At 41.7% G+C, this 22328-nt stretch overlaps 1 protein-coding gene across 1 annotated transcript in view; it reads left to right on the top strand.

Annotated features, from left to right (window-relative positions):
• SLC38A1 (solute carrier family 38 member 1) overlaps window positions 1-22328 on the top strand; it is a 220795-nt gene that overhangs the window by 106055 nt on the left and 92412 nt on the right. The window contains exon 4 of the mRNA XM_030216384.1: window positions 1598-1713. Coding sequence (XP_030072244.1) covers window positions 1598-1713 — 116 coding nt within the window. The remainder of the gene's footprint in view (window positions 1-1597; window positions 1714-22328) is intronic.

Genomic DNA, 22328 nt, shown 5'->3' with positions numbered 1-22328 from the left:
TGCTTAAATAGTCCAAACTGTACACTTATATGATGACAGACATCATCTTATATATGCTATGACTATGCATGGTTCTTTTCATGGCCCATATTTTTACAAAAATGCTTTTCAAGGAACCCGACGACACATTACTGCTCAAAACAACCAGTTGAAGAAATAATAGTCTTCATAAGATACTTTAGTCTCTCTTGTCTTAACCTAATTGTCAAAAAGCAGGCTTACAGTAGGAAAATAAAGCTCAGGAGCTTTTATTCTCTAGGTCATTGGTTCCCAAACTTTCTGGATTCACGGTGCCCTTCATGTCCATGAAATTCTTTGCAGCTTCCCCTTCCCCTCCCCCCCCCCACTCCAGAAAAGGTGCCTTGTACTCACTGCTGTCTGCACCCAGCACATCCTTTCACCAAAACAGCTGGCTACCACCTAACACAGCAGTCAAAACCAGAGGCAGTGTCCAGTAACCAGCCCTATAGTGTTTCCTGCCTCTGCAAGCACATACCTTGCCTAGATGCCCGGTGTCTTCTGCCAGTATTGGCGGCCATTCTGGCCCCTCTAGGGTCATGGATGTGTTTAGCACTCTCTTGGCGGCCTCCTCTCCTGCATTGATGCGCATGTGCCTCATTCAGCAGAAAGTGGTTCTGTGGCTGTTCAACTCAAAGGGCCACTTTTTCAGGGCCCCAACTCTACTACTTGGAACTCTTCTGCCTTGCACTGGACCCGTAGTGCTGCGAGCTTGTACCTCTTTGGTTGCTTCTGGATCACAGGTGCAAGACTCTGCCTTCCTAACACCACCTCAGGAGCTCAGCCCTGTGACAGGAAGAAGAGTTAATGCATTAACACGTGATAACCCTTGTCCTGGCACAAAGGAACAGGAGACCAATCGGCATCTATATGGTTCTCCCTCTGCTGTACACAGTTTGGGAAATGCTGCTCTAGACCTTCTTGTTTTAGCAAGAAGGTCTAGAGCAGCATTTGTTGCATCTCATTTGTGGGCAATGAGATACATGATCGTACTATAGTTACTCTACACCAAATATTTCTAATCAAAAGTGTGCACTTGTGGTTATCCCTTCTCAAAAAGGATATAGCACAGCTAGACTAGAAAAGGTTCAGAGAAGGGTAACCAAAAATGATTAAGTGGGTATAATTCCCTTGAAGAAAGGCTAAATAGGTTAGGGCTCTTCATAATAATAATAATTGGGATGGTTTTAACCTGTCAGACACAAAAAAGTGGAGGGCAGTCTGTTTTCACTACTGGTCATTACTTTCATAATCATAGCTTTTTTGGGGGTGGGGGGAGGGGTTCCTTGCATAATTAAGCTGTTGCCAGAAGATGTTGTTAAGATGACCAACATAGCAGTACTCCAGAGATTTGAACAAGTTATTAGCCAGCTAGACTTCAGAACCATTCTTCTTCCCTGGAAATGAGCTATGAGAAATAGATCTTCTTTTTGGAATCTGCCAGGTAGTAGTGTCCTGGACTGGCCTGTGTTGGAGATGGGACACTAAGCTTGATGGATTTTGATCTGACTCAGCATGGCTTTTCTGATGCTATTTTATAGGTTAACATTTTGATATGTTTTTTTGTTTTGTTTTTCAGAGTCCAGGAACAACCTCCTTGGGTATGTCAATCTTTAACCTGAGCAATGCCATCATGGGCAGTGGGATTCTTGGTCTTGCCTTTGCCTTGGCTAATACTGGAATCTTCCTTTTTGGGTGAGTATCCACATTAATGCCAATATTCATGTTATGGTAGCAGAAAAGGTGAATGGGGTGTCTAATTGAAATATAATTGTTTAGACTACAGTTTCTAGGCTGTTTGAGAATTACAAAATAAACTGAACAGGTCAGTTGCCAAGATTCAGGCCAAATCGTTGTGCAAGGGCTAAAGTTTCCTAAAACATCTATTTATGAGATGGGTAAAGGTATGAATAGTAGCCTATATAAAAAAAAATAGAATAGTGAATAAAAATCATTGTTATTGGATGCTATCAATATATAATTAGTTTCTTTTCTTAGGTGTTCATAATTGAGAATTGGTCCTCATTTTCCTGCTAATAAGTTGTGTATACCCTCAAAAACAGAAGCCCTATGTATAATCTAAAAACAGTATTTGATACTTAACACTTCTTTTCACAATTTCATCTATGGGAAACAAAATGTGCAGACTGACTTGAGGGCTTTTTCTTCCCCTGCCTGTTATATTGTTTTTTGTTGACCTGTTCTTTGCTTCTCCCTTGCTGTTAATTTCCCTTCCTCATTCTACCTCTTGTACTCCTTTTTCTTACCATTTGTTCTTTTTTTTCCCCTTTCTCTCTAACCCTCGCACAGCAACCTAGCTCTACCAGGCTCCCTTTCTGCTGTCCTGTTTGTTGTAGTGTGCTCCTAACGACTGGCAGGGTGCTCAAGTGTGTTGAAATGACTCAGCTGAAGCATAGCCTGGGAGGTACTGCTGGCAACTCTCCATTTAGAACCTATTTCTGTCTTGATGGTGGTAAACAGAAGGAAATTAAAAATCTTCATTATTGTGGTATTTGCTTTCTTAAAGCAGGCATGGGGGGAGTTTTTTTTAATTGGTTATTAGACATATGAAGATTATCTAAAGTGATTAAGTAGCTGTTTATAAGTGTGCAGCTATACATATGTAGGTTGCTGTTTAGATTTTAAACCTATAACTGACCATCCAAAGTTGAATGTATTTTCACCAGCAGTAATAACTGCAACTTTGACAATATAAATGTAAGATTGGATGACCAGTTATAGGTTTAGGACTTAGACAATCTATTTATGCATCAAAGTGCTGATGCATAAGTACCACTTTTGGGAGGGTAATTTTATAACAGGGCAGGGATGTTGTTAGCTTGAAATATGGTGTTTTCTTGTTCAGATCTTCATTGTATGTTCCCAAAGTATCAATTGCTAGAGAATGTGGTCAAGGTGATTAAGATAATGGTATTTTTAAAACTTTTGGGCAAACTCCGGAGGAAATGGTCTTAAAAAAAATAAACAACTTTTATTAGCTATGTAGACTTCAGAGATTGATTGCATTTCTCTAGAAATGAGCTTTGAAATTTGGTTTTACTTTTTGGGATATACTGGGCACTTGTGGCCTAGACTGGCCACTACCGGAGACAGGTGCTGGACTCAGTGGACTTATGTTTCTATCATACATAGGACAAGTATAAAAGGTTTGCTTGAGGTTTAAGTGACATTTCTGGCATTTACAGTTAGAACTTATTAGTAAAAATTTGGCCATGGCAATATTATTCAAGTATATCAAGTTGGTTTATTAGGATCGTATCTCAGCCTCTTGTCATCTTAAGATCAAGCATATGATCTGAGTCCTGAGCCAAGGATGGTCCATTCCTTGCCTTTCAGTTGAGACTGGGAACCCTATATAATACTGGAAAGCGAAGAGTTAAAATCCTGCCATCTGGCTGGAGATATGAAACTGTTGGGATTCTGACCAACATGGAAGGATTAAACTTCATTTTTAAACAATTTGATTTGTGGGACTTAGGAAAAGAGAATACTCATTTGGATATGAATTTGAGCTTCATTATTTGTATATATGTCACCTGTCTTGTAAGTCTTAATATTACATGTGACTTGGTGCTATATGTAATACTGTACTTGCTGAAGGCAGGGGCATGCTACCAGATTGACAAATTATAAATTTACACTAAATTTAATGAGAAATTTAACTTAAAATGGAATTTTTAAAGAAAGGTTATGCCAATAGCAGAGAGTTCCAGTTTTAGAAAAGAGGATGCTATCAAAAGGCACCTCCTCTAGTCCCAGGAAATGCATCGGCCTTGATTCCATTTGTGTACAACTCGCACTTACGTAATTAAAATGTTTTTAAATCCCTTATTTCACAAAATATATTTATTCGTGAACAAATTGTTCAGCCTTTTTCTTGAGGTATCATAGTCCACAGAGCTCTGAAGAAAGAAATAGGTATATTATTAGCATTTGTATAACGCTACCAGACGCAGCGCTGAACACCTGACATAAAGAGACAGTCCCTGCTCAAAAGAGCTTACAATCTAAATAGGTATATGAAACGTACAAAAATTAATTCAGATCTAGGGCAAAACCTAAAAAAATTAATATTAACAACTTTATCTCTTGTTAATAGATACTTCACAGAAAGCTTACTGCTTCACGGACCTGAGTCATCAATGCATTTTCTTTACCCGAAGGAACGTAATGGCAAATCACCGATGAATGAGCCCTTTATGTTTAAAGATTGAATAGTCTCAATTTATTCTAGCTCTATGTTGCATTGCTGAAAATGAGCCCAAGTGTACAGGAGTAGTGCCAGGGAATCTCCAGCTGCTCTCTGGCTTTACACCGAGTAGAGATGGAATACTCGGTCTGAATGTTGCCAGAGCCAATGAAGAACAGGGACATCAGTCATCCCATGCAGGTTATTAAGAATATTCTTCCAAGGCTACAGCGGGCAGTGTATATTTAAAAAAAAAAAAAAACTGTGGCAAGTAACATACCCAGTAAATGTGACTTTGTGTGGAGGTGCAGCCTAATGGTTAGTGCAGTGGGCTGAGAATCTGGGGAACTGGGTTCGATTCCCACTTAACCCTCCATTGCCCCAGATACAATACTTAAGAGTCTGAGCCTACTAGGGACAGAGAAAGTACCTTCATATAATAAATATAAACCACTTTGCATCACAGAAAGGTGGTATATCAAATCCCATTACCTGAGCAGCACCTGCTCCTGTAGGTGAAGCCAAACTACAACACACTTCTGTTGTTTGGTAGTGATTTTGCAAATGATCCACTCTTTGCACCATTTACATGCAATATGTTTTGTGACACTCCTTAATTCATTACAGAATCATGCAGCATTTTTCTTTCAGATGATTTAGAACCAGATACTGTTACTTGCTGTGTATAAATGTTTCCGTTAAAAGGTTATCTATATTGAACAGTGCTATGGATGTTGTGCCTCATATACTTTGAGGCACAACATCCATAGCAAATTAGTCAGATATCAACCTGGGAAGGTAGGAGCAGTCTCCCACCAAACAGGAGCAAGTATGGAATGAGAATGTGCGGTCTTCCTAGAAGCTTGAGAGCCTCCAGTGGCTTTCTCTCTCCCATTGGCAAATCTGTATCTTTGAGTGGCCTATCACAGTCTAACCATCCCGTCAATTTATTTTTAAAAATATATATACTGTTCTGTTTAAAATTCTAGGTGGTTTACAACTGAATCCTCCCCTGCCATGCCCTATGGCATTGGAGGCCATAAGGATGGAAAGCAGCTAGTGACACAGGTAGCAGGTGGAGATTATACCCTATATGCAAGAAAGCCATGTTATGTTGCATTTAAACACCTTTTGATTGCTAATTTCACATATACTGACTTCTAGAATCTCTCAGAATTTTCAGATTGTGCCCTTTATATTTTTCCCCCATCTTTTTTTAGCACAATACAAATCCAGAGGTCTTTTTCTCCCTTGGCATTGCAGGTGTATAAAACCAGAGCAGCAGCAGTTTGTTTTTGTTACTTAGGCCATTAAACCTAACCAGTAGTAGGAAACTTTAATGGCTGGAATAGTTTTTAATGGAAAAATAGTTTTACATAGGTGAATAGATATCTGACACAAGAACATCTACGGTTGCTTTTTGAAGGTCACCAAAGTTTTCAGTCAAGTGTCCTGCCTTTCCCAAGGTCAATACAGCAACGTACATTGCAATCTTAAAAATAGCTTTTGTCAGCTTCATGATAGTGAAATGTGCGCCGGTGAAGAAACAGTGCTTTTTGATCATAGAAATATTAAAGCCTTTGGCAAAACAGATTTTAAAAAAACTAAACTTTCTCCTCTGAATTTGTAGAATGAGTGCCTTGAGCTTTCTGCTATGCTGTGGGTTTAATGAGGAGCTCAATTCCAAAGAAGTACTTGGAAGGCATTTTGGAAAGGGCCAAACAGGCCCTTTACAATTGCAGTTATATTGTAAATGGATTTCAGATGACCCTACTATCCCTTCTCATAGCGTGGCTGTAGTGTGTTGGCTTGTGTCATGGGCCAATGTGATTTGGGCAAGTTGTGGAGAGGATGTCCTTGAATTCCAGGGAGGGAAAGAAGCTCTCCAACCTTTAGCCAGTGAAAGAACTTATGTTGTCCAAGCATGCTACCTTGGGAGAAGACTATAAAATGTGAAAAAAGTATGGTTGGAAATATCTCATAGTGAAATGGAACCTCAACAACACCAAGGTTTCTTTTAAAAAGAGGGGTGAAGGCTTTCAGAAGAGCCGGTGGGGGGGGGGGATATAAAATGTTTTGCCTATTTCTAGAAACTAATTTACTACTTTTACTGTAAGGCAGTCCAAGCTAGAACAGCTATTGAGTGATATTAAATTGACACCAAGTTATTGCTACAATTGGAGCAGGGCCCAATACAATTGTTATATGTTTGCCCCCAAAAGCATAGCTTTACAAACAGTTTTTACATTGAAGATCTGGGACTCCTAGAATGAATCTTACTTTCAGCTATCTAAATGCACACCTGTTATATATAATACTCTCTTCCCACCAGGTTTGGGAGCTAGTGTGTTTTGGTGATGGGAAAAGCTGGGAGTAACATGGTAACTGTTTAGACTATTCACCTTTGAAGAGTTGTCAAACACTTATCAGATTCCAGTTTATCATTCTTTTGCTTATTGCCAACTTCTGCATCTTTTAATCTGTAACGTTCATCGGGATATGTTAGCAAGGAATATCTTACTGAAACACATGTGTGTTATTTGGGAACCAAAGGTTTAATCTCCAGTGATTTAATAAATAACTTCAAGGGCAGGGAGCTTGGACTCCTTTCTACCATAGTAAATGGGAAGGAAAATTAGGGGTTTATTATGAGTTGGGGGAGTGGGTAAAAATGGAGGGTTCCTTAGCAAAGATCTCTACAATAGTTAATTCGTGAGAAAATAATGTAAAACTTTATACTGCTGTCATCTTAAACCAGTGCAGCTTGGTAAGATTTGTTGGTGTCAAAGTGGGGGCTTGGGTACAGTACGTGATTTGCCAAAAATAAGTCTAGCAGCTGTGTTTTGGGCAGTCTGCAGTTTTGTCAGGAGGTATTTTCGGCTACCAGCATAAATACCACTGCAGTAGTCTATATGGGAGAGGACTTACCAGTGAGTGAGAGTACGAAAGAGGTAAAACAATACTGTTGGCTATGTTGGTGTATATTCCCAGTGACTGTCTTCTTCTTTCAATGTAATCTGCATAGAACTTGCAAGGTGTTTACAGAATACAAGAACATTTGCAATATAATGTAAGACAAGAACTTAAGGAAAGAAATCCAGGTTCGTGAAAGAGACTATTCCTAGCACACGCTAAATCAAAACAGAAAAAGCTGGTAATATTGAGGGATCATTTGAAAAGCTTATGGGCAGAACCATTTAAGCAAGAACTACAAGTGACAAACCATGTTTTTTTTTTAAGAAAGTGATAGAGCCAGTAAATTGCTATCAAAAGGGGAAAAGATTTAGTCTCAAATCTTCTCTATTCAATGGGAGGGCAGCACTATTACTCAGAATCCCCCTAGCTTTAAAATTTTATCAAGCTCTTTACACGTCAAAGGTACAACCTACTAGGAATGAGTTTGAGGAATTTTTAATGGAAGCTACTTTACCACAGGTCACTGAACATCAAAAACAAACTTTAGATGGGGAAATTCTGGTAGAAGAATTTCAAGCTGCAAAAAAAAAAAAAAATCTCAGGAGTGTTGGCTCCCATACTAGCTGCAATATTTAATTCAGTTTTGAAAGGTGGCACCATTCTACCATCTATGATGGAAGTTGGTATCATCATGCTATCCAAGACTGGGAAAGACCATGCTCAATGTAGTTCATATAGACAATATTCTTATTGAATTTAGATGCCAAATTGTTGGTGAAGGTTTTGTCCACATGACGTAATGGGGTGATTGGTCTTCCCCCATTAAAGAAGCAATCTGGGCTTATACCAGGATGAATGACTGGAGATAATGTAGGGCAAACCCTGAATTTGATGTGGCATGCCAGGGAATGTTGAATACCACTAGTATTCCTTACAATTGATGCTGAGAGCCTTTGACCGGGTCGAGTGGCCCTTCTGCATTCCGTTATGGAGTGTATGGATTTGGCACCAGTTTTAGAAACCGGATAGCAGCATTATATAGTGCAGCATTTCCTAAGTTATTCCTGTAGTACCCCCTTATCAGTTAGATTATTAAGATATCCACAGTGAATACATGTGAACTTGATTTGCATACACTGTAATTCCCTCTATGCCGTGGTCTGTCTCTCTCTGTAATTAAATGTCTCCACCGCTGTTAAACTTATATATCATGCAGATCGTTTTGACCACGTCTCTCCTTCTCCTTGAACACTGGTTTCCTGTCACTGCCCAGTTTCGCTTTAAGCTCCTTATGTTAGTCTTTAAATGCTGCTTCCCTCATGGTCCAGCACACCTGAACAAACTGCTTATTCCCTACTCACCCTCTTGATGTTTACATTCCTTTTCTGATAACCACCTGTGTCCCCTCACCCTCAGCTTTGCACTTATCACTCTACCGTGACACCACATTTAGCTATCTAGGCTCTAACCTCTGGAACAGTCTCCCTTCTGCCCTTTAGAGCACCTGTGCCTTTTCAGTCTTTAAAGCGCTCTTGAAGTCAAAACTTTTCTCTGATTCTTTTGATTCTGCTACTTCATAAGACTTATTTTCCTCTTCTCCATTTGGTCTCCCCCTTATTTCCCTCTTTCCTTTGCCTTCCCTCCCTTTTCTTTCTCTCTAATCAGCATTGTTGAACACTTTATTTGGTGTTGCAAACCACTTAGTCGCCTGTCAGGGATCAATTTTGTGGTATATCAAGTGTACAAATAAATGCAAATTTCATTCATGGATATTCATTTTGGATATCCTGAAAACCTGACTGGCAAGGGGGTACTCCAGGACTGACTCGGGAAACACTGATATAGTGCACCAAGGGCCAGAGTCTGAGTGAATGGGGCTACTTAGTCTTTCCCCCTGTTGAGGGGGACTCATCAGGGTTGTACTCTATCACCACTATTTGCTTTGGTGGTGGAACCATTTGCTGCGTGTATTAGACATCATAAAGAGATCCATGGAGTAACAGTGGTGGGTGAAGATTTCAAAATATCTCTTTGCAGATGACATTTTACTTACAATTAGTGCCCCACGAACATCTCTACCAGCCCTTATGACAACACTAATTATGGACAATTGTCAGGCTTTAAAATGAATACCTCAGATTCTGAGTTTCTTAATATCAATCTTAATTTGGAGCTTGTTAATGAGTTGCAGTGTCTACATCTCTTTGGGCTGGGCCTCAGAATAGATCCAATATTTGGGAGTGAAGTTACCAGCAAATTTGAGGAAACTTTATTTCACTTAATTATGGGAATATACTAGTTTCAAGTTATGACTGCATTAGATAGATGGCAAAAGCTGAACCATACCTAGATGGGTAGGATAGCTATTTGTAAAATGCTTCTACTTCCTAAGTTCTTATATTTGTCATATATTGCCTGTTAGCATCCTGGCTTCCAAGCTTCTTTGTTTTCAGAAAAAGGAAAATAATTTCCTATGTAAAAAGCATCCTCCTGTGATGGCACAGAATTTATGAAATGTAGGTTTGGGTGTACTTGATTTTAAAAAAGCAATTATCGGTATAGGGTAGGCCTATACTTGACTGGTATGACCCTAAGCCTAAAGTATGGGTGAGAATTGAGAGACCATACACTAAACAGTACTTTTGGCCGAACATTTTATGAGCATCCAATGCTCCTTTTGGATTATATGATTTTTTTGCTTTAACAGTAGCTTAGAGACAACTACTGGGAGGAAAACTTGTCTTCTTGGAAGCACCTCTCAGCTTTATGTTCTCCTCCAGTTGGGAATATCCAGTTAATAGTAGGTGAGAATCTTTTGATATAGTAAAAGTAGGACAGTTCTTTTCAATGGAAACTCTCTGCTCATTTCAGACACTGAGGCAGTGGTTCCCAAACTTTTGTGGTTCATGACACTCTTTATGTCAGAAATTGTTTGTGGTACCCCCTTCTCCTCCCCCAGCCACACAGGTCCCTACTGCCCCCCTCCCTGCCACACTTCATGTCCAACATTTCTTCCTCTCTGGCCCCTTCCTCGACCCCCCCATATACAAGTTTTCATCCCTTTGCTGTATCTCTGCCTTCTTCCCCCTCCAACGCATGTCCAACAATTATTCTTCCTTCAGCATCTCTTCTTCCCTCCTCTCCTCACCCTTAATTCTCCTGCTTCAACGGGTCCCCGGCAGCAACAGCGATTTCCCACATGTTGCCTGTCGCTATCCCAGAAGCCTCCCCTTTGCCACGTCCTGCCCCCAGGTTAGCAGCAGGCAACATGTGGAAATCGCTGCCTCCGACCCATTGAACTGGGAGCTGTGCTGTTAAGGGTGCAGTTGCAGTAACTTTATTTTCAGCAGCGGTAGCGGTAAGAGGCTCTCCAAGTTGTTGGAGAGCCCCTTACCATATCTGGTGGAAATGTCCAAAGATTTGAGCGTTTTTGGCTGAAATGACAGACTCACAGCCATGTTTAGAATATTAATACCACTGAACCCTTTGGTTTTAGTACCTCAAGTGCAACCTACGTAAACAACACTTTCTCAAGTAAAAGCTATTTTTCATTGTATTGCAATCTTACATAGGGGATTTTCTAAATGTTGGAAGTCTGCAAATGTTCCTGTTCTGTCTTTTGACAGCCTTGCCTAAGTTACAGTGGAACCCTGGAATGGGTTAATGTTTGTTATTATTTCATTCCTAGGTCATGTGAGCTAGGCATTGTGTGTAGTGTAGTTTTATGGTAATGCAACTACTCTTGACAATCTGTTTCTATTGGTCCTTACCTTCTCCTCTGAGCTTGTGTGTGCCCTACTTTCTAGCCCTCTCCCTTGCTCCCTCTCTATGATTCTGTATCCATTTTACTTCCGTCAGCTCAAGTCCTGTTAAATGCTCTGAAGAGAACTTTTTTTTTTACCTTGGACATATCTTTATGTTAAGATATAAAATTTCCAGCAGACCAGCTCTGAACCTCTCCTGTAAAACCCAGCTGTGTTTTTTTTCACCTGTTCAGCAAAGCTGGGTTTCTCAGATTTCTGTCTCCATCCACTGAAGCAACTGTCAGAATCATGAAGTGGAGGAGTGGCCTAGTGGTTAGGGTGGTGGACTTTGGTCCTGGGGAACTGAGGAACTGAGTTCGATTCCCACTTCAGGCACAGGCAGCTCCTTGTGACTCTGGGCAAGTCACTTAACCTTCCATTGCCCCATGTAAGCCGCATTGAGCCTGCCATGAGTGGGAAAGCGCGGGGTACAAATGTAACAAAAATAAAATGAAGTCTCTGTGCCCTGGGGCAGCACTTCTGAACTACTGACTGTGAGTACTTTGTTGTGTTGTTCAATAAAGAAAATATCAGAAAAGAAAGACTTCAGGTGTGCTGGTATGTCAAGGTTAACTGCAAGATACTGAGACTTTCAGGTAACAGGTCTTAAGAGACTTGTACAGTTCCATATTCAAAGGATTTACTATATAAACTTTGGCAAGCTTTTTATCTTTCTAAACTGACTGTACATAAACAAGAAAGGATTTCATCTTTTGAAAAACTCTGGTAGCCCTTTGTAAAGTGGTTTTCACAAGAATCGTAGAAGATGTGGAACATTGATTAAATTGGGCCTTTTGTAGGTTGGTTATGTTTGAAGGAACTGGGGTGTATGACCCACCTGAGATTGGGGGGAGGGGCAGGAGGTGGGGTCTATTACACTGCTTTGGGTGTTAATTGTATTGCTTTTGTAAAATTAGTTTAAAAAAAATTCTGCCCCAGCAACACCTCTGTGTGACACAATACCAAAATGGACGGTTAGTGTCTAATATTCAGCAGCATGCCTGGTTTGGTGCTGCTGAATATTGGCAGTTAGCCTGCAGAGCATAATTTAAGTGGGCAGGATCCTCTCTTTCCTGCTTAAATCTTTTTCAGTATGGACCCCAGTGTATTTACCTTGAAGTTTCAGTTGGGATCCGTTGCACTTTGTTGCTAGAGTTCGTCTCATGTGCGCAACACATAGTATGATATGACATCTAAATGCTTTGCAGATTTCTTTGTATTCTATTGTTTTTCTCTTTTCCATTTGCAATTTTGATCAAATAAGACTTCAAAAATGTAAAAATAACAGGCAGTGCATCTTCTATCTGCCTCCTTTCAGGAGCTCCCAGGTTCCTCCTCTTTTAAACGGAAAACCAAAAGTCCAGTGTATTGTTAGATACACTTTGACATTGAGCCAGCTAAAGATATACAACCTGTGTAGATCAAAAAATCTTTGTAGGTAATACATTTATGCATTTTAATCTGGTATTCTGCTTCTAGATTATAGTGATTAATTAACAGATTAAGGTTTACCAAAATGCTCTTCCATTAATGTCATTAATGCACCCTATTAGTAAATATATGCCTATATTTTGCAGCACCCTCCTATTGGAATTCACTTCCTTTACACATTCGAACAGAACTCAACCTAGTGTGTAGCTGCTCTGGATTAGATGCTGTTTCTCCATTCCCCTCCCCATACTGCCCTTACCTGCCTATCCTAGTTCTACCTTTATCCCTTTTTTCATATGTGATAAACTCTTTGTATGCTTGTCATCTTTTCTTACCAAATACTGTAGTTCTCTTTTTCTGATGTTTTTGGACATATATAAACTGCCTAGATCTGTCTGGCTTGGCGGTATTTCAAACTTCAATAAACTATAAACTGCGGTAAATGTGTATTTGCATGTACTGTCATGGTAACCCTTTTCAGTAGATCTAGATATGCTAGATTGCAATATTCTCAAAGTAGGTATGAAGGACAGTTTTTACTTCTAAATTACACATCTATTGTACTCTTATTCATTTTGCTTTGCTGAAGTGTCAAAGCTCGCTGAATGTTATAGATCCAAGTAATTGTGATATATTAATTGTGTAGGACTTGTTAAATTATCCCCCCCCCCCCCCATTCAGTTTTTTTTCCAACTGAAAGAGCAAATATTAAATGCACTATAGAGCTCAGAAGTGAAACTAATGAGATTACTCATGGTGGAATATTTTTGATTAGCAGAATTGGAACCGCAGGGCTACACAGCTATAGAATTTGTTGTAGGGCATTTCCTCCTGGCCCCACTGGTGGCTAAGGTATACAAAAAAAAATGCCATGCAATCACCACCCCTTCCCCCACCCCTCCAAAAATTGTTAAATGTCTCTAAAATGAAGAGGCTCTTTTGGTAAAGTTTGCATGTTCTAACTGGCATTAGCATGACAATGTGGTTAGTACTCCAGGTGGTTGAAAAATCCAGTGGCTCCTTGAAAACAAGGAAAAATAAACGAGCAGAAGAGCAAGCAAGCTAAGCTACTTAAGCTAAGTAATCTATAAGATTCCCTTTATAAAGATGGCAAGAAAAATAGAATGCCAGAGGTTTTTTAAGGCCAATGATGAAGTCCAGCCCCCGCTATCAAAAAATAAAGCTGGGGGCTTCTCGAGGCATTTTCCTCAAAAAAAAAAAAAAAAGTTCCTTTCCAGCTAAGTTTTTTTTCTTCAGTCTGGTGAGAATATACTTATGTAATTAGATATCCCTACAGTTATAGATATTAAGTCACAAGAAAGGGGATCACCTCACATTGTGATATAGTTAATGAATTAGCATGACAATTGCCAGATGGCCCAAAGTATAAAATAGGTTGTTCAGTATTTAGCATTCGCTAATATCCATTAGCACATGTTAAGCTTTAGTAAAAGGGCCTCTAAGTTCTTTATTTTTATCATTATGGTGGAGGAAAAAAGTGCCTTTTTAAATAAAATCAAGGCATACAGCAGAGTAATACAAAATACTAACACTGTTTTTCATTTTTTTTCTAATTTTAAACAATAAAATCTATAAATCATAAGAGATCATTTCCTTTGATTTAACCAGAAGGAAAATCATGGGCATAGTTTGGGGGGCGAGGGGGGGCTTGCCACCTCCTGCATTGCCGATCTGAGATTCCTCTACCCCCTCTCTTCCTCCTTCCCTCCGGCGCTGCAGTCTTCAATCTATCTGGGCTCCCGGCAGCATTAGCAATGTATACACGCTGCCTTCGCACTGCCCCAGAAGCCTTTTCTCTGCAGTGTCCCTTGGTCCCACCTATGCGGGAACAGAAAATTGAAAAGAAGGCTTCTAGGGCAGACTGAAGGCAGCGTGTATACATCGCTAATGCTGCGGGGAGCACAGAAAGATTGAAGACTGCTGTGCGAGAGGAGGGGGAGGGGATAATGATCCTAGTCCTCGAAGTGTGCTTGCGTGATCCTGGACCTTGTGGGGGGGGGGGGGTGCAATCCGGACTGGGAGAGGTGGGGCAGAGGGAAGGAGCAGAAGATGGATGGGACTGGGAGAGGTGGGGCACAGCAGAGGGAAGGAGCAGGAGATGGATGGGACAGGGAGGGGTGGTGAGCAGAGGGAAGGAGCAGGAGATGGATGGACTGGGAGGGGTGGTGAACAGAAGGAAGGAGCAGGAGATGGATGGGACTGGGAGGGGTGGTGAGCCAGAGAGAAGGAGCAGAAGATGGATGGGACTGGGAGGGGTGGGGCACAGCAGAGGAAAGGAGCAGGAGATGGATGGGACTGGGAGGGGTGGTGAGCAGAGGGAAGGAGCAGAAGGTGGATGGGACTGGGAGAGGTGGGGCACAGCAGAGGGAAGGAGCAGGAGATGGATGGGACTGGAAGGGTTGGTGAGCAGAGAGAAGGAGCAGAAGATGGATGGGACAGGGAGGGGTGGGGCACAGCAGAGGAAAGGAGATGGATGGACTGGGAGGGGTGGGGCACAGCAGAGGGAAGGAACAGGAGATGGATGGACTGGGAGGGGTGGTGAGCAGAAGGAAGGAGCAGGAGATGGATGGACTGGGAGGGGTAGTGAGCAGAGGGAAGGAGAAGGAGATTGATGGGACTGGGAGGGGTGGGGCACAGAACAGGGAAGAGCAGAAGATGGATGGGACTGGGAGGGGTGGTGAGCAGAGGGAAGGAGCAGGAGATGGATGGGACTGGGGAGGGGTGGTGAGCAGAGGGAAGGAGCAGGAGATGGATGGACTGGGAGGGGTGGTGAGCAGAGGGAAGGAGCGGGAGGGGTGGTGAGCAGAGGGAAGGAGCAGGAGATTGATGGGACTGGGGGTGGGAGAGGGGAAGAAGCAGGATGTGAAATGAGGGATATGAGAAAAAGGGATGATGTGGGGAAAGGTTGAGACATAATGTGAATGACGTGGAAGATTGGAGAGAGAATAAAAGGCATTGAAAAGAGATTGGGGTACTGGTGAGGGGTATAGGAAAAGGGGATGAGTCTCTGAGAGGGGTTGTTAGGGTAGAAAGGGGTTAAAAAGATGGTGAAAGATGGGCATGGTGTATAAGGTAACAGGCAGAAGAGTGGCCTTGGAGGCAAGGGAAGGAAGGAGAGACATGGATGGAGCTGGGACTGATAGGGTGATGGAGTTGCAATGGAGGGTAGATGAGGGCAAAGGGGGTAAGTACAGAGTATAGGAATGGGGGACTAATGAAGTGAGTGAAACAAACTACGCACATTAGAAAAATCAACAGTATGATCTAATGGGGATAACCAAGGCAATGGTTTTCAAACAATCAGCCTGTTCTGGATCCTGCTTCAGTATTCTGTTTTTATTTTATATAATTATATAGTAGCATAATATATGACAGCAGATTAGATAAATCAAGCCATCCAGCAACCCCCCTCCATGTCTAACTGCAAAGTTTTATACCACAAACAGATAACAAAAATTGAGGTTGTTGCGCAGACATCCAGTCTCCTAGGCACTTATACTTTTTGCTAAATTGTACCCTTCCACCACCAACTTTCCAGCCTTGACCCGATTGGAATCTGGTTTTCTTTGCCTTCTGTTCTGTTCCTACCACCTTGTTAACTTTCAAAATAACAATAGCGGATATATGGGTTAATGAGATTTCATTCAACCAACGATGCTCATTGTGGAAATTTTTGCTTACCGTTACTGTGAATGAACACACTACTTTTTGTTAGTAATCTGATTTTGGAAACATCGTTGTTTTGGGATTGATCTGATCCATAGCAATGGCAGTTCAGTTCCCTGCTCAATTCGATTCCCGCCTCCACAGCATTTTCAACCACAACTGAACTGAAGAATCATTGCAACAATAGCAACTCCTAGTAGCTAGATTTAGGCCTATAATTGCAGCCAAGGACTGTCACTGGCATAACTGAACTAAGGGCCTCTTTTACTACGCCGAGGCCCCTTTTACCATAGTGGGTAAAAAGTAAAAAAAAAAAAAAAAAGGAAATGGCTGTGCGGTAAGTAAACACTTGACATACAGCCATTTCTGGGGGAGCCCTTACTACTACCTATTTAGGAGGCAGTAAGGGCTCCTGCTCTAACCTGACAACCCCACCCCCTGTGACATAAGAAAAAAAGAAAATCTTCTAGTTGTGCCAGATATGGCATGCGCTGAGGGCATAGTGCCAGATTAGTGCACGACAACTGCTGCTTTGTAAAAGGAGCCCTAAGTGAGTTACAGGACTATAAAATGGGTAGTTGTAAATGAAGATTAAGGCACTGGCTCCCAGCCTTGTGCCAGTTAAGCTGGAGACCAAAAGAAGCAGAAGGGGCCAAAGGCTTTAATTTTTTTTTTTTACTTGCTATCATTGAGGGAAATACCTAGTTTGATTATAACTGGTCTTGAGCTGCTACAGAAAGGCACAAACTAAACCCTTCTCTGATCTACCCTCTTTTTCTTCAAGATCGCAGATATACTGTAAAATTAAAATAAGGCCAAAACATCCAGAAACATTTTGGTTAGGATTAATTTTGCTGCCCCCTCCTCCCAACCTTTTTTTTTTTCTGTCCCAGGTAGCCAAATGTAGCATAGCTAAAGTAAAGGAAATAGATAATGCAAACTGTTCTGGTAAATTTCAAAACTGTGTTTTCTTTCTCACTTAAGTGCAAATTGAACTACAGCTGCAGCACTGTGCTCAGAGCTTTGCACAGATCTGCCACCTGATATCACTGAGGACTCAGAATTTGTTAGGATCCTGACCAAAATGGAAGGATTAAATCTCATGTTTGGAAAAAAGAAATTAGGTTGTTAAGAATTGGGAGGGGGTGACGAGAGTTCTCATTTTAGAAATGTATTTGCTTCCATGAGCTTCTTGTATGCCTTAATATTACATTTGACTTGATGCTATATGTAATACTGTACTCACTGAGGGTTAAGGTATAAATAGGGCTAAAAAACATAATTAAAAGGAATGCTCCCCATGTTTTGCTCCTGCTGCTGGCTGCATTCCTGGGATTGCTGACAGAGTAGGAGCTTTTGAAGTGTGGTGAAGGTGCCATGGAGTAGAAAAAGTAGAGCTGTGTTCTCCACGAACCCAGAAGTGCTCAGGGCTGTGGGTTGCTGGCTGCACTTTGGGTCCATGGGGTTACAGGAGTGGCAAGCTGATGGGGCCAGGAACTAAAGAGTCAGCACCGGGGCTCCTGCCTAGGTGCTGCAGACCTGGAAGTAAATTGTGCATATGCATGTGTGGAGGATCCAGGCCACACACGCATAACAAAGCTGTGACTGCAGCGGGTGCCAGAGTGAGGCTGCACTGGGCCCAGATGCATGCTTGCCCACCTGCGCAGGCTGGCTTGTACTAGGAGACAGAGGGCTGATTTTTGGGGCTGTTCCAGCCTGAATTGAGTAGCAGTTTGTGGGAGCTAGATTGGGAGGCTTTCAAAGGCATGTTTGAGGGACAGCTAAGTATTGTAGTTCTAGGAGGAGTCTAGCCGTGCAACATAGAGCATGCAGGAGCAGAGGAGACGAAGAGAGAAGAGAAAATACAAGAGACCCTGGCAAGGTATGGAATGGTTATGAAAAGGAGTTTTTATTTAAGTTGGTGGGCTTTTGGCGGGGGGGGGGGGGGGGGGGGGAATGAGCTGTAATGGATTGATAAGCATGGGTTTCAGCCAGTCACTGGCTCTGGCTGCAGCTTTTTCATAGCCAGCATATGGCAAAGATAGCATTGGATTCTAAACGGCCATTTTGAGTCAGCTGGGAGGGAAATGGTAAATGTTGAGGACATATGTGAGCATGAGTCATTCTGTGAGGAAACATTATAGAAATACTAGGGGAAAAAAGTGAAAAGTGGTACTGAGAAGGTATTGATTTCAGGATGTAGTATAGCGCCTCATGGATTTTATTGGCTCAGTCAGCAAGTGTGTGAGGTTTGGATTTGAATGTGAATCTAAGCTGCTAGATTGTTTGATAGGCTTGAGAAATTAAGTTAGTTGATATTAAGTGAAAGTCTGTCCTGGTGAAATTGGCATACCCAGCTGAGGAATTCTTAAATTCTGAACTTGCTGAGAAGAGTTTAAGGAAAAACCGGGTGTTGTGTACTGACTGGAATCTAACAGAAGATTAAACTGAATAAGCTCATTAAAGAGGAGTTATTGATTGTGAAGCAGCCATGGGGGAGGTTGAGAGCCTTTGACAGAACGGAGTATTGGTGGATTCCTTAACCTGAGGGAAGGCTGTGCTCCGAGACTGATTAATGTTTGGTTTTTTTTTTAATAAGATAAGGCAGTTACAAGGCAGAGCCAAAGAATTCTGTGGCAAGAAATGTCCAAGTATGAGCACGCCGGGTGGCTTGTGAATGAGCTGCTAATAGAAATTAAGTTCTCTTTGTGGGTGGACTCTAGCAGGAACTTCAGGATTATATTTTATTTTCAATACATAGGGACAGTTTGAAGGAGCAAGATACCCCTCACAAGCATTCATCAGTAAAGAGAAGAATTTTAAAATAAAAATTCACTTTATTAGAAAGGGTTTCTAAATGTTTGAGTAGGTAAAAGATAGAATAGTAGGTACGCACTGGGTATTTGGCAGAAGAAAAGAGGAGGAGAGCACACATGGGACAGGAAGCCCCCCCCCCCTAACCACTTGATTGGCTCATCCTTTGCTGCCAGCCACTGTAAGAGATTGTATAGGAAGAAACAGCTATATGCCTGCATCATTAAGTGTGCACACTAAAACGGTTAAAAGAGGAAACTTGCCTGTTTTAGGATTCTAGACCCTAAAGTAGAGAGGTGATCTGCTGTACCTGTTTAAAATGTTTTTTAAGTATGGCGTTAATTAAAAGTATTTAGTTTTTGTTTAAATCTGTTTTATTGACATGTAATCAACAAATACGTATCCGGTTGTGTAACTGGTAAACAAAACTTGTACAACAAACAATTGTCAATCCTATTGCTGTCGTCAACTTTGTTTTCTTGTTTCCCCCCCCCCCCCCCAAACAACCCACCCCATCTTCTCTCCCTCCCTATCCCTCCTAATATTTTTAGAATATTTTATTGATGGTGCAGTGCACTTACAATAGGTTTACCAGTATTAAGTAAAAGGTCCATGTTCTTCAACAATAAACTAGTACAAAAGAACAGATAGCCACCAGCTTAACCACTTACCTAGTCTCCTCCCCTCCTTCCACCTAACCTTCCCACCCATCTCCCCTATCCCTGATACCAAACAATAACCTCTTGTCATTCCCATGCCGTACCATGCCCTAAGAATTTAGAATTAGTTTGAAAGAAAAATAATGTGTTAAAGATGAATAAAAAGTTACTTACCTGAGCATCTTCCTTGGCATTAATTTCATGATTCTGGGCTGCTGGGTAGAAGTGAAAGTGAACTTCTATTGAAAAACAAATAAAATTGGACTTTATTAGAAAATACAATCTTTGTGAAACTTGTAACAACTTCTATGTGCACTTGACAGTATCTTTATTAATATTTAAAACATTTCTTGTACAGTTCCATGGTTGATGAGAATTTAATTGGGAAACCTATAAAGTTTTGACTTTGAAGTATAACACCTAATTTTCTATTTGCAATGCCTAATTTCACCACTAGGTAAAAGTAGCTAATCACTAATATGATGCTGGGTGGCCAGATCCAATGGAAGGTAGGCAGAGTGCTGGTGGTGAAAAGACGCTCCCATCGCGCTGCAAATGGTTTTTAAAATGGAGAACTGGTGAGAGAAGGCTGGAGGCTGAAAAGGAGGGGCAAGAGGGAGGAGGGCATTGGGGCTAGAGCTGGGAGCTGAAAAGGGGTGAGCAAGAGGGAGAAGGGCATTGGGGTTGGAGCTGGGGGCTGAAGAAGGGAGTGAGTAGTAGAGGGCTGGTGCATGGAAGTGACCCTGATTTAGTGGGTAGGAGAAAGTGGCTTGGCTTTGGAAATGCCCTGATTTAGGGGCTAGGAGAAAGTGGCAGGGGATAGCAAAAGGGATCTGTTTGCTAGTAGATGCAAGAAGGGGCTGATACTGGGGTAGAGAGAAAGGGAGGCTCAGCAATCAGACTGGGGTTTAGGGATGGTGTGGAAGGAATGAAGGGATATAATGCTGGGCATGAACAAAGGGGACTGGGGTCTGACAAGGGGCAGATGGTATATAAGGGACAGATACTTTGTGGGGAGGGGAGAAGTAAAGGTATATGCAGAGAAAGCTAAAGATGGAGGGGAAGTGAGTAAATACTGGAGAAGGGAGAAGTATGGGAGAAGAGGCAGAAGCAAAGGAGGATGGGAAGAAAGGTAAAAAAAGAGGGGAGGGTTGTTAAGAGGGTGAGGGACAAAGGAAGGGGGCAGATGTTTAAAGGATGTGAGAGAGGGTGGCTATAGGGATGGTAAAAGGGGGAAATGGGAGCCTGAATAAGATAACACACAAAGGGGCTTCACCTGGAGAGGGGGTGAATGACAGCGAAGAAGCTGGGGTTAAGGGATGAGAGGCAGAGACACAAGTCCAATAGAGGAAATGAATACAGAGGGTAGAAATGGGAGACTAGGAAGTGGGCGAAAGACAAGAAATAGGAGACTTAAGGAAGAGTAAGACAAGAATGTGAGAACTAGGGAGGAGTCCAAGATGGCCGCCGAATGAGACGGACGCATTTCTAGAGTCTCTCATTCCCTGAACAATACCTGTAATATGCCGAAGAGGAGAGGAAGGGCTGCAGCGACTGCCTCCCAGCAGCCGAGGAATCCACCTTCTTTAGGCTCGATTGAACCTTTTTTGCAGAGAACCACAGGCATGGTTTTGCCATCAACGGGGGCGGCCCGCTTGTTCACCCACTAGCTGGAGAAAGCGGAGTGAACACTGGGCTGGAAGTTTCGCTGAGCCCGGACGGCAGAGACCCGCCTCTCCAGCCAATAGGAAGCAGTTCTCCGATGAAGGCGTTCTCGACCGCGAAGACCGGAGAGTCAGGTAGCGGAGGGGAATGGGAGGCAAACCTATCTTCGTCGGAAGGTTTGGGGAGTTTGTTAACCCCCACTTTGACTGCTCCCATAGAAAGAAGATCAGCTGAGGAGACGGTAGGAACAGTTGGGAATGTGAGTCTGATGCACACTGAGGTAGAAGAGATTTTTCCTTTTAAAAAAACCTACCGAAGTAACTTTAGACAATCTCTGGCATCTAATTATGGAACTTGGTACGGCTTTATGCCCTCAGACGAAAAAGATGTCAGAAGAAATTTCTTTATTGAATGGGAAACTGAAGGAAGTAGAAACTAAACTTAATTCTGTGGCTTCGCAAACTGAAAATCTTGAAAAAGTACAACAGATACAAACTTTGCAAACAACAACTGTTAAAGATTTGGTTAACCTAAGGAGAAAATCGGAGTTTCTTGAAAACAGTTTAAAAAATAATAATTTGCGTTTTATAAATTTTCCCTTGCAACCTTTGATTTCTCCGAGGGAAATGTTAAGAAATTACTTTAAAGAAGTTTTGGAAATTGGAGAAGATCAGTTCCCTCCTATCTCCCAGGTTTTTTATATCCCGGGTAAAAGAGATGAACAGTATTTAAATAATCAGACAATAGATGTCTCTGCATTGATAGAAAGCTCAGATAGTGAACAATTAACTGCTTCAACTTTACTTGCCACGGTAGCGTTGACCTCAGACAAGTCATGGATATTAAAGAAATTTTTCCAAAAAAAAGGGAAAACCTTTAGAGGTTTACAAACTCGGATATTTCCTGACTTGTCGAGGGACACACAGAAGCGTAGGCAAAAGTTCTTGCAGTTGAAACAGGAGACGCTCCAGTTAGGAGCAACGTTTTATTTAAAATACCCATGTAAATGTTTGGTAACTTATCAGAATGTTAAATATGTGTATTTTGACCCTTCCCAACTGGGTTCCTTCTTAACATCAAAGAGAGCTCTATAAGTGTATATATACCAAGCCTGTAATGCTGAAG

Source organism: Microcaecilia unicolor, chromosome 10 (assembly GCF_901765095.1).
Source record: "Microcaecilia unicolor chromosome 10, aMicUni1.1, whole genome shotgun sequence".
In the NCBI taxonomy this organism is placed as follows: domain Eukaryota; kingdom Metazoa; phylum Chordata; class Amphibia; order Gymnophiona; family Siphonopidae; genus Microcaecilia; species Microcaecilia unicolor.
This window is presented reverse-complemented; position numbering and strand designations above follow the sequence as displayed.